The following is an 18,185-nucleotide window of genomic DNA, read 5'->3' on the forward strand; positions in this document are numbered from 1 at the left end:
TCTAGAAAAGAACAGGTAATATCTCAAGGATGCTAAACTTGGAATCCCTGCCCTGGATAGAAAATGACAGTAGATAACTTCAAAGATACTCTTCAGCCCTCAGAAGGCACTGTGCATTACACAACACATTGCTATATCACTCTCAGGTGAAAAGAATACTTCTTGTCTGCCATGGAGCAAAACTCTTTAAATGCCTTTTCTGATTTTCATTCCCATGAAATTTCTAAAAATACTATCTAAAACCTTTCCCTTGAATACTGATTACTTTAGGAAGAATTTTTTAAATATCCTTGCTTACAATGATGCTAAGGACAGTTACTGAAATGCCTATGAAAACTGAGCTAAGTTCAAGTTAAGTCTCTCAAAATATGTTTGTACTCTGTTCAGACCCTCCTGAAGGGCCCAAGTGATACTAAAATGCACAAAATTCCTGAGTTCCCATCATGGCTCAGTGGTTGACGAATCCGACTAGGAACCATGAGGTTGCGGGTTCAATCCCTGGCCTTGCTCAGTGGGTTGAGGATCTGGTGGTGCTGTGAGCTGTAGTGTAGGTCGAAGACCTGGCTCGGGTCTGGTGTTGCTGTGGCTCTGGTGCAGGCAGCTACGGCTCTGATTGGACCCCTAGCCTGGGAACCTCCATATGCCGCAGGAGTGGCCCTAGAAAAGGCAAAAAGACAAAAAAAAAAAAAAAAAAAAAAAAAAAAAGCACAAAATTCCTAGTAGATTAACACAAGCTTAAAATTCTTTTCAGCCAAGGGAGAAAATGAGTTGCATTATAATTAACGAAGTTCATTGTTTTTTAATTTTTTTTTTTGCTTGTTGTAAATTCATTGTTTCTTGTTGAAGTTTGAATGAGGTAAATATTGAATAAAAACTTTCCAGAAATTAGTTTATTCTGAGAAGATGGCAAACCAAAGCTATCATTTAGAGGTTGGGAAAAAAAAAATGCCTAGATAAATTACTTCCACAAAAGAGAAAATTTTTCACCAAAATTAGCCTAAAGGCCTCTAAATTTTCCAGTGATAACTTTAGAATTAAAATGGAGTTCTCACTGTGGCTCAGTGGGTTAAGAATCCAACTAGCATCCATGAGGATGTGGGTTTGATCCCTGGCCTCGCTCATTGGGTTAAGGATCTGGCGTTGCTGCAAGGTACGGCATAAGTGGCAGATGCAGCAAGATCTGGCATTACTGTGGTTGTGGCTGGTTGGCGGCTGCTGCTCCCATTCAACCCCTAGCCTGGGAACTTCCATATGCTACAGGTGTAGCCCTAAAAAGACAAAAAAAAAAAAAAAAAGAGTTAAAACGACTATTTGCAACATTTCTATATACAATACTATATGACTGGATGGGCAAAAAAACAAAAGAAATTGCAAGACTACATATATGTCCCATAAGCTATTTTCCATTTGGGAAATAATTTGGGTATCCTGAGTAGAAATTCATCTCATATACACTTAAGAAACCTCCCAAAGTATTTAACTGGCATCAATTACAGTCTCTTCTTTATCTGCTTTGGATAAAGCAAATACAATGCTCTGAGACATGGCCCAAAGGCCTTTGTGAAGATCTATCCACCACAAAGAGAAAATACCTAGTCTTCTACCTATGGTTTTACACATCTTATTTGCTGAGGACATTGCTTCTCATATTTTGGTCAAAGAAATGTATTTCACTTGCTAATTTAAAATTTTTAGCTGATATTTAGATAGTACAACTGATAGACTCATGAAATGTTAACACTAGAAAAAAGTTTATGACCATCTAGTAAAAAAGTTCAAAGGTCAAATGGAGAAATAGTGTAGAGCTGCATCTGCAATGATGTCTTATTTTTCATATTATGACCCATTAATGTGTCATAGTATTGATTCAAGGGAATATGGGTAGCATTCCCTAAAAATAAAAATAGATCAAAATTCAAAAATAAGATTAGGCTCAGTGGAAAATATATGAGTTCTTGTAGTAAGGGAAATTACTGTTTCACGAAGCCTTTTTTCAGTAATATATGTTTCTCTCCCCTCATTTCTATAAATTCGCCCATCCATGAACATACATGTACAAGTATATATGCTACATACTGAGTTGCAATATAAAATCTGTTTCATACTATGAGTGGCAAGAATAAAAGTTCAAAAAAATTTTTTTTTTTTGCTTTTGTCTTTTTTTGAGGGCTACACCCATGGCATATGGAGGTTCCTAGGCTAGGGGTCTAATTGGAGCCGTAGCCACCGGCCTACGCCAGAGCCACAGCGACGTGGGATCTGAGCCGCATCTGCGACCTACACCACAGCTCACAGCAACACCGGATCCTTAACCCACTGAGCAAGGCCAGGAATCGAACCTGCAACCTCATGGTTCCTAGTTGGATTTGTTTCCACTGTGCCACGACGACAGGAACTCCAAGAATAAAAGTTTTATACAAAAGACTACCAGCTCTTTCCACAAAATTATGCTGCCTATGTGGCATGATGTAATAGCTCTACACATGATGAGATAAAAATCCTAAACTCTGGTTTATTCCTTCTATATTAACTTTTTCAAGAAAAGCTGGCCTCCTTCCTTCATCTTTCCAATTTTTCATGTCAAAGTCCCTGAAGGCAGCCTTGACTTTCCCATTAATACCATATAACCAATCAGGAAATCCTCTTGGCTCTGCCTCCAAAGTATATTTAGATCTTTCCACCTCTCACCCTTTCCACTGCTACTACCCTAGAACAAATCACCATCACCTCTCACCAGGACCATCACAAGACTCCCTGCTTCCCTCCTTTCCTCCTTTTGTTAATTCTCAACATAGGGATCTTTTTAAATCTTGTCACTTCTCTGCTTAAATCCCCATTTCATTGAAAGTAAGCCCCTACCTGCCCTTAAGTCCTGACATATAAAGCCCTTTTCTCTGATATTTTCTGCTATTCTTTACCAGCCACACTGACCTCTTTGCCTTTCCTGAAATATACCAATCACACACTTTAAGGTCTTTGCATTTTCTGTTTTCTATGCTTAAAATGCTTCCCCCCAGATATCAGCATGTCTAACCCTCTCATGGTCTTTAAATCTTTACTGAATATCATTTTCTCCATAAGCTTATTCTGAACATTCCATCTTAAATTGTTCCACATTCCCTTTCTGTCAGCATTCCTGAGCTCCCCTACATTGCTGGGGTTTTTCTCCAAAGCACTTTTCATCTTCAAACTTACTATATAATTTACTTATTTAATTTATTGTTTATTTTTGTCTCTCCATTAGAATGTCAGCTCCATGAGGGCAGGAATCTTTGTGCATTTTATTTCATGATACACTTAAAGTTCCTAAAACAGTACTTGACATATAGTAGGCAACTGATAAATAATTGGTGAGTAAACAGAGAGACAGTGAGGCTAACCAAAAGATTTGAAACTCTATCCATTCTAACTAACTACGGATATATTCAATACTTGATCAGGAAACTGGAAAACCTATATTGCCAATCCTTTTGGTGGTGACTTCTATTCACTAATACGCTTAATGATGTTTAACAAAAGAACAATCCAATGAGAACTTTAGATCTATTTTTAAATACTTAAGTCAAAGTAACTGAAAAGTAAAATTATAGACAAATTTATAAATCAATGACTTTGTGTAGAAAAACTTCCTTATAAAATACAGAAATTTTGATCATTGCTCAAAATATCCAAGACAAGTTCCATTTTTAAATAATGTACTAACCTGGTGCTTGGCAGTTAAAGACCTCTGAAGCAAAAAAGCATTTTCCTGTTTCTTCAGCAATCAAGGCATAGTCCACTTGGCTGAGACCACTTACAGCTGGTAAAAACAAGTTCCACAGGCCTTCTGCTTTGGCCATTTCCTGTCAAGGTGATGAATATGCCAGAGTGATCATAATTTAAAATGACCCCAAAGAGTATATTTTTCAAAGATATTGGTATTTATGCTTTTTGAACTATTTATTTCAAAGCTATTTATTTCATTGTATCCTACAATGTACAAAACAAAGAGGTTATTAATTCATTATAAATCAACAGTTTCTTAACAGTTAAAGAAATGACTTTTCCACCAAGCTATCTTACATTTGGTTGAAAAACTAAATTTGCTTATAAAATCTTCTTCAGTTGAGTGTAATTATGCCAAATATACTATTTTGTGCATTTGAATTTCTAACATGTGTTGCTGTTAAAATCTGAAATCATGAAATTTTGATTAAGCCCATGTGGGAGAAATGTCCTGCCTCAATTTCAGTCTGTGACAGATGGTAGTGATAGTATTGATCCTATTTCTTTTCTTTGAACAGCTGTAAAAAGCTGTCTTCATCACATATCATACCTACACACTATGTAACCTAATTTGTATACTAGAGGTTCTATTTTTAACTTTCTTTTAAAAAAGTTATAATTGATATAATTATCTTCTACATTTATAACAACAGATGCAATAACAAACTAAGGTCTCAAAAAACCCCTGCATATAAATTCTCCAATTTTAAGTTTCTTTTATTTTTCTTACCTTGAGTTTATCAATCATCAAAGGTTTTTTCCATTTGTCTGCTGAATTTTGATTTTGAATATAGAACTCAATTACCTCCTTAAAATATAAAGGGGAAAAAATTCGACAGTTAAACACAAAATAAATAATGCAATAAACTGCTAATATCCAAAGTAAACATATTTGGGTGAAGAGGCTTTTTCAGTTGCTGTGGAATCAATAAAATTTCTTTATAAAACCAGATAGAGAAGTATAAAAATTCTAGATGTTTGTTCCTCACAAAGTTATGCTTGCCTTGATATTAGAGAATTTACTTTCAAAATCCTACACCAAGATTTAAGTGTTCCATTTTCAGCAATATGTCACACTCATAGAATCCCCTCCCAGGTATACTACTAAAAGTGCTGCATAAAATACTAAAAATAATTTTAAAAATACTTCTAGTAATGCATGGAAGGAAAATAAGGACATTCCTCAGAGACCAGGAATAAAAAAGCCTGACTCTTCTGGTGTGAGAGAGCCCTGGGAACAAGCTTCCCAGGGGGATGTAGGCTGATGCACAATAGCCTGGGCCCTACTTTGCAACAGGCCACATTGACAGGGGTCAGGAGGCAAAACCAAATGCCCCAAAGAGGGCAAGAGGGAGGATCAGCCATCACCACTTCCTTTCACCAAAGCTAGGATGCCCGATGAGCAAAACCTCAGTGGAAAAAAATAGAAAACAAAACCAAAAACCCACCCCTCAGTGCTGGACATGGGAATATAGGCCAGGAGCTCTCTTGTGGGGCAGTGGCTTAAGGATCCAGTGTTATCACTGCAGCAGCTTGGGTTTCTGCTGTGGCGAGGGTTGGATCCCTGGCCCGGGAACTTCAACATGCATAGGCATGGCCAAAAACAAACAAACAAACAAAAGGAATACTGGTCATATAGAGATGAAACAGAAAAAAAAACCCAAAAATATTTCTAACCTGAAGCCTATCTTCACCCAGGTTTGAGATCTGAATTCAAAGACCTATGGGCCTCTAAAATTAAGTTTACAGTCTTCCTGGTGACAGTGCCTGAAAACACCTGGCAGCAGCAACTGCAAATTCTCTCTGGAAGAAAGAGTTTTTTTTTTGCTTTTTTTTTTGTTTTTTTTGCTTTTGTTTTAAAGGCTTAAATAATCCTTGTGGGTAAAATCCATTCCAAAGAATGGGCATTCAGAATGAAAAAAATACTCAGCATTCAAGGTAACAAACCACCATTAGCAAGAATTAGCAAAAACAATAGTTCAACAAAACAGAATCACACTCTCCAAAGATCACAGATAGAATCATGACCAAATACAGAATATAAAGTGTATATCTAGTAGATTTTAGGAATAAAGGAAGGAATCAAAGGGATGACAAAGGACCACCAAACCCAGCCAGACAAATTTGAAAAAGAACTGAATGCAACTTGAGGCCAAGAAAAACCTAATTAAACATAAAAACTTAGTGGCAGTGGTTCTCAAACTTTGGTGGTATCAGTCACTTGGTAAAACCCAAAGGCCCAGGCCCTGTCCACCAAGATGCCTGATGAACAAAACCTAAGTGGAAAAAAATAGAAAATAAAAACAAAAACAAAAACCCACCACTCAGGGCAGACGCGGGAATATAGGCCAGGAGTTCTCTTGTGGTGCAGTGGGTTAGGATCCAGTGTTGATTTCAATGAGTCTACCTCTATATTCTTACTTCTGTAATCTTAACTAGCTCCCAAGACAATTCAAATGCAATCCAAATTTTGAGATGCAATGCTCTATATAAGGTTGAAAAGTGGAAAGATAAAGCCAAAAATAAATAAACAAATAAACAGGAAGAAAGATCTGGAGAATTTCCTCCTTTCCTGAATGAAGCACAGAAATTCAAGAGAAAGAAAATATAAATGGTTAAAAGGTATGGTGGCTACAGAGAGAATCTTTACTTCCCTTTTCTTGGTCCAAAAAAAAAAAAAAAAAAAGGAAAAGAGAGACAAAAGTTTGTTAGCAGATTCTCATTAAAGGAGCTTGATCCTAGAAGAAACATCTGAATTGTAAGGAGGAATAGTAAATAAAGTGATAAGATAGATAGGTAAATTGAAATTTAAAAACTAGCCACATAAAACAAAAATGCCTATTTGTGCAACTTGAATCAAATTAAATGGCACTCTCCAATATTTTGCTATCAAATCATCTCTGTACTCATTTTGTATACCTAGGCTAGTACTTGATGAAAAGCTATAAACATTGGCCAAAACTTCATACTACAAAATTCTAAAACTGTTCCACCAATTTACAGTCACATAAGTCATAGGCCAAAGTATTCCTTTTGTAGAACCATGGCTAGTTTAGAGTATTGTTGTATTTAGTGAAAACTTCAGGAAGACAAAGGATGGTTCTTTCAAAGGCACCAGGATGCAGAGCACTTGTCATTTCTATCAGGAAGTTAGTTAAGTTGGAAGATTTCCTGTTTAGGGTTGTTTATTATTTCTATCCCTCACATTGCCATGGAAATAGTCAATACAATTGCATTTGATAAGAAATGCGTTATGCAATACAAGTAGAAATTCCCCATCTCTGACTACCTCTCAGTGATACTACAGTTTTGAGAAATCAAATTGTGCTACTTACATAATTGTTTAAAAACTTGTATTATTTAATACTTCCTGTTCTAAGATCTATCATTCTGGACATCCGCAAAATCTATTTGTGGTATGGTAGGAGTTAGAATTAAAATAAACTACCTAAGGAAAAAAAAAAAAAAAGGCAAATGGATAAAAATAAAATTCATTACAAAGAAGCTTCCTTTAATTCTTAAAGTATGAAAAAGTTGACTGATGAAAAACAAGAGCAGAAAAGATGCTTGGTGCCTGATCAGTTCTCCCCAAATGTCACCTTTAACATCTAACTTTCTCTTTCACTAGTTGAGATACTGCTTTGGAGTATATTGGTTCAGAATCTTAAATCTGAGCCTATAAATAATTTTGGAATATGATATGTTTTTCACTTGGAATTCAAGTCCATTAGAAAAAGAGAAGCAACAGTTCATTATTAGACTCAGTAGGAAAATATGACTAATGCTATCACCATGTTAAAAGTGTATTGTCAGAGTCTCTGGCAGGCATTGTCACTGCTATGGATTGGGTTCGATCCCTGGTCTGGGAACTTCTGCATGCCGAGGGTGTGGCCCAAAAAAAGTGTGTTCTCAGTAATATGTCATGTTGCCAGTTCCTGTCTAACATGCTATTTTTAGGACTCCTTATCCATTTTAAACAGAAAGAATTGTCTTTTTTTCATTATTTTTCTTCCAGTTTTTTTTGAGATATAATTGACATATACATTGTATAAGTCTAAGGTATTCAGTATAATAATTTGACATATATAATGAAATGACTATCACAATAAGTTTAGTGAACACCCATCAGCTCATATAAAAAAATTAAAGAAACCGAAAAAATTTTTTCTCGTGATAAAAACTCTTACCTTTCACATATAACATACAGCAGCGTCAGTTATATTCATCATGTTGTACATTACATCCCTAGTTATCTATCTTATAACTGGAAGTTTATACCTTTAACCAATTTCCCCCTCTCTCAACCCCCCCACCCCAGGAAAAATTGCCTTTTAACAATTTAAAATCCGTAAGATCATGGGTTATGTTCTCACTTTATGATATCCAAGGAGTTTCAAAAGGTCATGAGAATAGCATAAATGAACCTTATTTTCTCCCATTATAAAAAATTGGAAAAATAAGTAAAGTATTAAGAAAAAGTCATCAAGAGTCTTACTAGCTAAAGATATGTACTATTAAGATGTTGGTGTATTATATGATACAATCTTATTTTCTAGATATAACTGTTTTAGTTTTTATAAATGTAGTTGTAATAATATTGGATAGAATTTTATAGGCTTCCCTCTATATTTTGAAAAAGGTAATAACCCTTCTCCAAGTATCATTTCAAATGTGTATTTTCACAAATAGGGATTAGTATTGTTCAGAACACTCTACAGGATAAAATGTTTTTACAGATGTTGATACGAGTTTTTAAAGGAAGAAAAATGTCCCATTATTAGATACAGATATATTCCAGATTTCAAAGATCTGCAGACACAAAATGGTTATGGCTTTCCTTGCCACACAAAATGTTGACAATCTTTCCTTTACACCTATAGACTGCTTTTTAAATTTATTGTAAAGCATTTTATTTTATTGAAAGGTCTTTGTAAATATTTTTAAATTTTATTTTATTTTATTTTAATTAATTAATTAATTTTTAGGGCATATGGAAGTTCTGTTTGTTTGTTTGTTTGTTTATTTATTTATTTATTTATAGGGCATATGGAAGTTCCTAGGCTAGGGGTTGAATTGGAGCTACAGCTGCTGGCCTCCGCCACAGCCATAGCAATGCAGGATCTGAGCCACGTCTTTGACCTACACCACAGCTCATGGCAACGCTGGATCCTTGACCCACTGAGCAAGGCCAAGGATCGAACCCACATCTTCATGGATCCTAGTTGGGTTTCTTACCCAAAATGATACCTTAACCACTGAACACATAGAAGGGGTGACTAATTTAGGAAGCACTTCCTCTTATTTAAATAGTATTTTCTTTAGTTACTCTACTCTGAGCAAAGACCATCCCATGCCAGATCTTCACCAAAAAATAATTATTCATATAATTTAAGCAACAACAGTAACTGCTCTCTAAACACATATCAACTCTGAACCTGCACACATGGAAGTTCCTGGGCCAGGGATGGAATCCCAGCAGCAGCTGTGACCTACACCACAGCTGTGGCAATGCCGGATCCTTAATCCGTGTGCCGGGTTAGAGATCAAACCCGTGCGCCATAGAGACAATGCCAGATCCTTAGCCTGATGTGCCACAGTGGGAACTCCTCAACTCTGAACATTTTTGCATAAAGAATTTTGGTCTTTTCAGTTTCCTATTTGATTTAGCTCATCTAGCTCTAGACCTCTCAGAATCACAGAAAATGTATTCATATTGTAGGTGAAGAAACTGAGGCTCTGAGAGATAGTTATTTGCCTAAGACCACCTAACTGGTGGCAAAATGGACCAGAATCATTATAATTACAAAAATCACAATTCCTATACCAGGTATTTACCTATACACATACTCCGCCAAACTTCCTTTACATATATTCACAATAGCTTTTATCTTTCTTTCACAGCATTGATCATCTCTTATTAATGTCTTCTTCGATGCTAAAGTACAAGCTTTGTAGAAGCATAAATTCTGTCTTCTTGTTCTTTCTGTTTACTTTCGATGGTTCTCTAGTAATTACCTAATAATTACTGATTATCGGAATGAATGTGTCACATCTGTAATTTCAGTGAATTTGCTGAAATTAATACCTTAAAGTAGTAGTTTTTGGGGGGAGTGGTGTTAGTATCTGTGAATGGCTTGAAATGACATACAAAATTTTCTGGGTATGTCTCTCTTGTCTATTGTTCTCTTAATTCTCAGAGGGGCCCATTAAAAAAAAAAAAAAAAAAAAAGGCTGAAAATTGGTGCCTTAGGAAAAGGCCCCCAAGGGAGTGTTTTACTCTAACATATTTAAGATCTCAACTTTACAAACAGCTAACTCCTGCTGAATTACTTTTAATTCCACCAATTTATCTGTGGCATTCCTTTGGCATCTCTTAGGAGCTTGGCATTTTTCCAGGTCAGGTTCTGTAGCAGTTCAGTGCTAAGGTGAGGAGGAGCATCTAGGTAAGGATTTTTAAATTTTTTTGCTTTGTAGGGCCACGCCTGCGGCATATGGACGTTCCCAGGCTAGGGGTCTAATCGGAGCTGCAGCTGCCAGCCTACACCTCAGCCACAGCAACTGCAGGATCTGAGCTGCGCCTGCAACCTATACCACAGCTCATGGCAACACTGGATCCTTAATCCACTGAGCGAGGCCAGGGATTGAACCCGCAACCTCATGGTTCCTAGTCAGATTCTTTCCACTGAGCCATGACAGGAACTCCCTAGGTAAGGATTGATTGCAAAGAAATAATACCATGGTACTTCTAGAAGCAGAGATAACAGAGGTAATTCATTAACAGTCCTGGAGCACAAATATATTCTTTTTGTTTATATAACTCACCTTTTCGGCTGGAAGGATGTGTTGCTGCATAAACTTCTTCACTCTAGTAAGAACATCCTGGCCTGTCCTAGTCTGCACAAACAGGTGTTGGGTAGTATCAGTCTGGGGTAGTGCGGTACTAAAAGTTCTTTATAAAAATATTTACAAAATCGTTAGTATAGATTTCTGAATAGAGTGTGAAGTCTCCCTCCATTTCCCCCAAAATGTCTCTCAGAAGGAATTTCCATAATTAAGAGTTTAAGTCTTTCATATTATGGGAGGAATATAGAATCACTTTATTTTAAACATTAAACTTTAGCGCTTAAAGTACTTTTTGGAGAAAACGTAGGCCTGGCATGGCCTCAATCAATGAGAGTTTAAAATCTTTATTGAGGAGTTCCCATGGCATCAGAAGTGTCTCTGTTGTGCCAGGACATAGGTTCCACCCCCAGTGTGGTACAGTGGGTTAAAGGATCTGGTGTTGCTGCAGCTGTGGCATAGGTCATAACTGTGGCTCGGATCTGATCCCTGGCCCATATGCTGTGGGTGGCCAAAAAAGGAAAAAAAAAGTTTTTTAAAATCTTTATTGAAATCACCTGTCAAAATTTCTAAACAAGAAAGCAAAGAGACTGAACACAAATTTAATAACTATTCTTAGTATATGCCTTACAAAGACAACCACTGGACATCATTATAAATAAGACCTTTAAAGATCATTATGAAGAACAGCATCTTCATAATGAAGTCATCTGTTATGGTGTGGAGATCACAAATATCCATGTGTAAGATGAACTGTAAAACACAACTGTCCTAATGTTATACCATGGATATTTATGGCTTGGGCAGAAGCAGAATTTCCAGAGATGACATTATCTATGCATTCAGTAAGTGCCATTTTCCCCACATATTAGATAGAGCGTGGTTGGAAAAAGTGTATTAGATGCCTCAAAAATGCTGCACTGATGGAAACATGGATTTCAGAGATGTTTATAAAATGTCTGAGTAAAGTTTCATGCAATGTGATGGTGGAAGAGAACATTTTAAAACTTAATAAATCATTTAATAATACATAACTTTAAATAGGTACAAGTAAGTAACAAATATTAGAAGGCAACATTTGAGAATTTTACCGATATCCTTAAAAGTTTATATTTTCAAGTCTATATAATTTGAAAAGATATAGGCACCCCAATGACCACAGCAGCCCTATTCACAATAGCCAAGACATGGAAGCAAGCTAAACGTCCATAGATAGATGAATGGATGAAGAAGATGTAATACACATGTATAATGGAATATTACTCAGCCATAAAAAGAATGAGATAGGGTTCACTGATGGCCTAGCACTTAAGGATTCAGCACTGTCACTAGTGTGGCTCAGGTTTGATCCCTGGCCTGGACATGGTCAAATAAACAAACAAACAAACAAAGCTACTGGAGCTCCCTGGTGGCTTAGCAGGTTAAGATTCAGCATTTTCACTGCTGTAGCTCCAGTCACTATGGTGGTGTGGGTTGATCCCTGGCCTGAGAACTTCTACACCCGACAGCCAAAAAAAAAGAAAGAAAAAATGCCATTTGCAGCAACATGGATGGACCTAGAGACTATCATACTAAGTGAAGTAAACCAGAGAAAGACAAATATAATATGATATTAATTATATGTGGAACATAAAAAATGAACTTATTTCCAAAACATAAATAGACTACAGACATAGAAAACAAATTTATGGTACCAAAGGGAAGGCAGGGAGAAGGATAAATCAGGAGATTGGGATTAACATACACACACTACTACATATAAAATAACCAACGAGGACCTACAGTATAGCACAGGGAATGATATTCAATATCTTGTAAAAACCTATAATGAAAGAGAATATGAAAAAAGAATATATATATATGTGTGTGTATATGTGTATAACTGAATCACTTTGCTGTATACTTGAAACTAACACAACATATAATCAACTGTATTTTGATAAAATTTTTTTTAAAAGTTTATACATTCAAGTTGGCATAAAATCCTTTTAAATCATTAATATGGCTATTTCCTTTATATTGGAAGTCAATTTAACTTCAAGCATAGAAGAGATTTACTACCAAACTCCCTGGGTAACTTGTAAATCTGCCTAAGGCTCATTACCTCTTCCCAGGGCCCTGCAACTAGGAGTAGCCTGCATCACCCTCCTGTAAGTCCTTGCTGCAATTAAGAGCCCAGCAACCAGGCATTGACTACGAGCCTTACCCATTGCCTCCTTCTCCCTGGAAACATATTCAGCCCCTTGGCATGACGGCCACTCACATGGAAGAAAGAGAAAGTAAATATTCAAACTCCCATGCCAAAAATAAATAGTAACCCCCCACAAAATACAAAGGGTGCTCGTGCATAGAAATAGCCCTTCAAGACTACAGTTTAGCTTCCCTAAACTCACAGGAAAAGAAAAACATAAGCAAGATAAAGAAGCTCAGGAAACATTCCCAGCTAAAAGAACAGAATTCACATGAGGCAGAAAACAGTGAAACAGACCTCTGCAGTCTGAGAGACACTGAGGTCAAAAGGGAAGTACTGGAGTTCCTGTGTGGCACAGTGGAAACAAACCCAACTAGTAACCATGAGGTTGTGGGTTCGATCCCTGGCCTCACTCAGTGGGTTAAGGATCCGGCGTTGCTGTGAGCTATGGTGTGGGTCACAGATGCAGCTTGGATCTGGTGTTGCTGTGGCTGTGGCATAGGCCGGCAGTTACAGCTCTGATTAGACCCCTAGCCTGGGAACCTCCATATGCCATGGATGTGGCCCTAAAAAGACAAAAAAGACAAAAACAAAATTTGAGGAAATTATGTCTGAAAACTTTCCAAATCTAAAGGAAAGAGCTATCAAGATACAGGAAACTCAGAGGGCCCCAAACAAGTTGACCCCAAACAGGCCCACACCAAGACATAGTATAATAAAAATGGCAAAAGGTAAAGAAAAAGAGAGGATGCTAAAGGCAAGAGAATAACAAAGCGTTAATTATAAGGGAACCGCCATAAGGCTATCAGCTGATTTCTCTACAGAAACACTACAGGCCAGAAGAGAGTGGCAAGATATATTCAAAGTTCTACATGGAAAAAATTTGCAGCCTAGAATATTCTACCCAGCAAAAATATCACTTAAAATAGAAGGGGAAATAAAGAATTTCTCCAACAACCAAAAGCTAAAAGAGTACAGCAATACTAAACCCATTCTCAAAGAAATACTCTAAATAAAAAAGAAGAAGAAATAGGATGGAGAAAAATCACAATTGGAAAGCAATCACTTAAATAAGCCAGCATACAGAACTAAAAGGGGGGAAAAAACTACTGTAAAAGTGATGATAAAGACAAGGAACAGCAAAAGGATAAGCTGTTAAAAAAGGACTTCAAAATCATAGAATGTGGGGAAGGAAAGTAAGAAACTCCATACTCTTTTCTAAAAATAATGTGTTTGAACCTATACGACTATCAGGCTAAAGCAAGCTGATACCAGAAAGGGTTAACATACTTAAAAAAACAGGGTACCACAAATCAAAACCAAACACTACATTCACAAAAACCAAAAAGTACACAAGCATAAAATAAATCGAAATCATCCAACCAAAAAAAGAAAAGAAGAAAAGAGAAAAATAGAATCAACTGAAAAACAAGGTTTAAAATGGCAATAAAGAAATATCTATCAATAATCACCTTAAGTGTCAATGGACTGAAGGCTCCAATCAAAAGACACAGAGTGTCAGACTGGATAAAAAAGCAAAAACCTTCCATCTGCTGTCGACAAGAGACTCACCTTAGGGAAAAGAACACACATAGATTGAAAGTGAGGGGATGGGAAAAAATACTTCATGCCAATGGACAAGACAGGAAAGCAGGAGTTGCAATACTCATATCAGACAAAAAAAGACTTTAGAATGAAGGCCATAAAGAAAGACAAAGAAGGACACTATTTAATGGTTACAGGATCCACTCAAGAAGAGGATATTACAATCGTCAATATATATGCCCCTAATATAGGAGCACCCAGATACCTACAACACATCCTAATAGACGTAAAAGGAGAAAGGGATGGGAATACAATCATAGTAGGAGACTTTAACACTCCACTCACATCAATGGACAGATCCTGTAGACAGAAAATCAATAAGGCAACAGAGATCCTAAAGGACACAATAGAAAAGTTAGACTTAATTGACATTTTCAGGACAATAAATCCAAAAAATTCAGAATATACATTCTTCTCAAGTGTACATGGATCATTCTCAAGGAGGGATCACATACTAGGGCACAAAACCAACCTCAACAAATTTAGAGTATAGAAATTATTTCAAGTATCTTCTCGGATCACAATGGCATGAAACTAGAAATCAACCACAGGAAAAGAAATGAGAAAAAAATAACTACATGGAGACTAAACAACACGCTACTAAAACACCAATGGGTCAATGAGGAAATCAAAAAGGAAATTAAAAAATACCTTGAGACAAATGATAATGAAGACACAACCACTCAAAATCTATGGGATGCTGCAAAAGCAGTGCTCAGAGGGAAATCCATAGCAATACAGGCCTTTATCAAAAAAAGAAGAAAAATCTCAAATCTACAACTTAACCCACCACCTAAATGAATTAGAAAAAGAAGAACAAAGAAAACCTCAAATCAGCAGAAGAATGGAAATCATAAAGATCAGAGAGGAAATCAATAAAATAGAGATTCGAAAGAAAAAAAATCAATAAAACAAGAGCTGGTTCTTTGAAAAGGTAAACAAAATTGACAAACCTCTGGCCAGACTCACCAAGAAAAGGAGAGGAAAAACCCAAATAAATAGAAATGAAAAAGGAGAAATCACAACAGGTACTGCAGAAATACAAAAAAAAAAAAAATACTATGAACAATTATATGCCAACAAATTTGACAACCTGGAAGAAATGGACAACTTTCTAGAGACTTATAGCCTGCCAAAACTGAATCAAGAAGAAATAGATCAACTGAACAGACAGATCACTAGAAATGAAATTGAATATGTCATAAAAACACTCCCTACAAATAAAAGTCCAGGACCAGATGGCTTCACAGGCGAATTCTATCAAACATACAAACAAGAACTTATACCCATCATCCTTAAACTGTTCCAAAAGGTGAAGAAGAAGGAATACTCCCACAAACATTCTACGATGCCACCATCCCCCTAAATCCAAAACCAGGCAAAGATACTACCAAAAAAGAAAACTATAGGCCAATGTCTTTGATGAATATAGATGCAAAAATTCTCAACAAAATTTTAGCCAACTGAATCCCACAACATATAAAAAAGATCATACACCATGACCAAGTGGGATTTGTCCCAGGTTTACAAGAATTGTTCAACATATGCAAATCCATCAATGTCATACACCACATTAACAAAAGAAAAGTCAAAAACCACATGATCACCTCAATAGATGCAGAAAAAGCATTTGACAAAGTCCAGCATCCATTTATAATAAAAACTCTAACCAAAGTGGGTATTGAGGGAACATTCCTTAACATAATCCAAGCCATTTATGAGAAACCCACAGCAAATATAATACTCAATGGAGAAAAGCTGAAAGCCTTCCCACTAAAATCTGGAATAAGACAAGGATGCCCACTCTCACTGCTTTTATTCAACATAGTATTGGAATATTAGCCACAGCAATTAGACAAACGAAAGAAATAAAAGGGATCCAAATTGGAAGAGAGGAGGTAAAATTGTCACTGTATGCAGATGACATGATACTATATATAGAAAACCTGAAGGACTCAACCCAAAAACTATGTGAACTGATAAATGAATTCAGCAAAGTAGCAGGATACAAGATTAGCATTCAGAAATCAGTTGCGTTTCTGTATACTAAAAAGGAAATATTAGAAAAGGAATACAAAAATACAACACCTTTTAAAATTGCACCCCCAAAAATCAAACACCTGGGAATAAACCTGACCAAGGAGGTGAAAGACTTATATGCTGAGAACTATAAAACATTAATCAAGGAAATTAAAGAGGATTCAAAGCAATGGAAAGATATTCCATGCTCCTGGGTTAGAAAAATTAGTATTGTAAAAATGGTCATATTACCCAAAGCAATCTACAAATTCAATGCAATCCCTGTCAAATTACCCATGACATTTTTAACAGAACTACAACAAACAATCCAAAAATTTATATGGAACCACAAAAGACCCAGAATTGCTAAAGCAATCCTGAGGGACAAAAACTAAGCAGATGGCAGAACTCTCCCAGACTTCAGACAATGTTACAAAGCCACAGTCATCAAGACAGTGTGGTACTGGCACCAAAACATACATACAGACTAATGGAACAGAATAGAGAACCCAGAAATAACCTAAACACCTACAGTCAATTAATCTTCAACAAAGGAGACAAGAATATAAAAATGGGAAAAAGACAGTCTTTTCAGCAAGTGGTGCTGGGAAAACTAGACAATTGCATGTAAATTAATGGAACTGGAACACAACCTCACACCATGCACAAAAATAAACTCAAAATCGCTTAAAGACTTAAACATAAGACAAGATACCATCAAATTCCTAGAAGAGAACATAGGCAAAACATTCTCTGATATCAACCTTACCAATGCTTTGTCAGATCAGTCTCCCAAGGCAACAGAAATAAAAGCAAAAATAAACCAATGGGATCTAATCAAACTGACAAGCTTTTGCTAAGCAAAGGAAATCATAACAAAAAAATGAAAAAGACAACTTACAGAATGGCAGAAAATAGTTTCAAATGTTGCAACTGACAATGGCTTAATCTCTAGAATATACAAGCAACTTATACAAAACAGCAAAAAAACCAACAACCCAATGAAAACATGGGCAAAAGACCTGAATAGACATTTCTCCAAAGAGATATACAGATGGCCAACAAGCACATGAAAAATGCTCAACAGCACTGATTATTAGAGAAATGCAAATTAAAACTACTATGAGGTACCACCTCACACAGGTCAGAAAGACCATCATTAATAAGTCCACAAATAACAAATGGTGGAGAGGGTGTGGAGAAAAGGGAACCCTCCTACACTGTTGGTGGCAATGTATTTAAATTGGTACAATGGCTATGGAAAATATATGGAGGCACCTCAGAAAGCTAAATATAGAACTACCATATGACCCAATATATTTCCAGACAAAACTTTCCTTGAAAAAGACACATGCACCCGCATGTCCATTGCAGGACTATTCACAATAGCCAAGACATGGAATCAATCTAAATGTCTTTCCTTCCACAGATGAATGGATTAAGAAGGTGTGGTATATATACACAATGGAATACTACTCAGCCATAAAAAGAACAAAGTAATGCCATTTACAGCAACATGGATGGAACTAGAGACTCTCATATTAAATGAAGTAAGTCAGAAAGAAAGACAAATACCATATGATATCACCTATATCTGGAATCTAATATACATCACAGAAAAGAAAATCATGGACTTGGAAACAGACTTGTGGTTGCCAAGGGGGAGGGGCAGGGAGTGGGATGGACTGGGAATTTGGGGTTAATAGATGCAAAGTATTGCCTTTGGAATGGATAAGCAATGAGATCCTGCTGTTCAGCATTGAGA

At 36.3% G+C, this 18,185-nt stretch overlaps 1 protein-coding gene across 1 annotated transcript in view; it reads right to left on the bottom strand.

The window, feature by feature from the left end:
* Nucleotides 1-18,185, bottom strand: part of ACAD11 (acyl-CoA dehydrogenase family member 11) — a 97,989-nt gene that overhangs the window by 47,883 nt on the left and 31,921 nt on the right. The window contains 3 exon segments of the mRNA XM_001924765.5: nt 3,704-3,842; nt 4,496-4,573; nt 10,588-10,714. Coding sequence (XP_001924800.3) covers nt 3,704-3,842; nt 4,496-4,573; nt 10,588-10,714 — 344 coding nt within the window.

The sequence above is a fragment of the Sus scrofa genome, chromosome 13 (genome assembly GCF_000003025.6).
Source record: "Sus scrofa isolate TJ Tabasco breed Duroc chromosome 13, Sscrofa11.1, whole genome shotgun sequence".
NCBI classification, from domain to species: Eukaryota; Metazoa; Chordata; class Mammalia; order Artiodactyla; family Suidae; genus Sus; species Sus scrofa.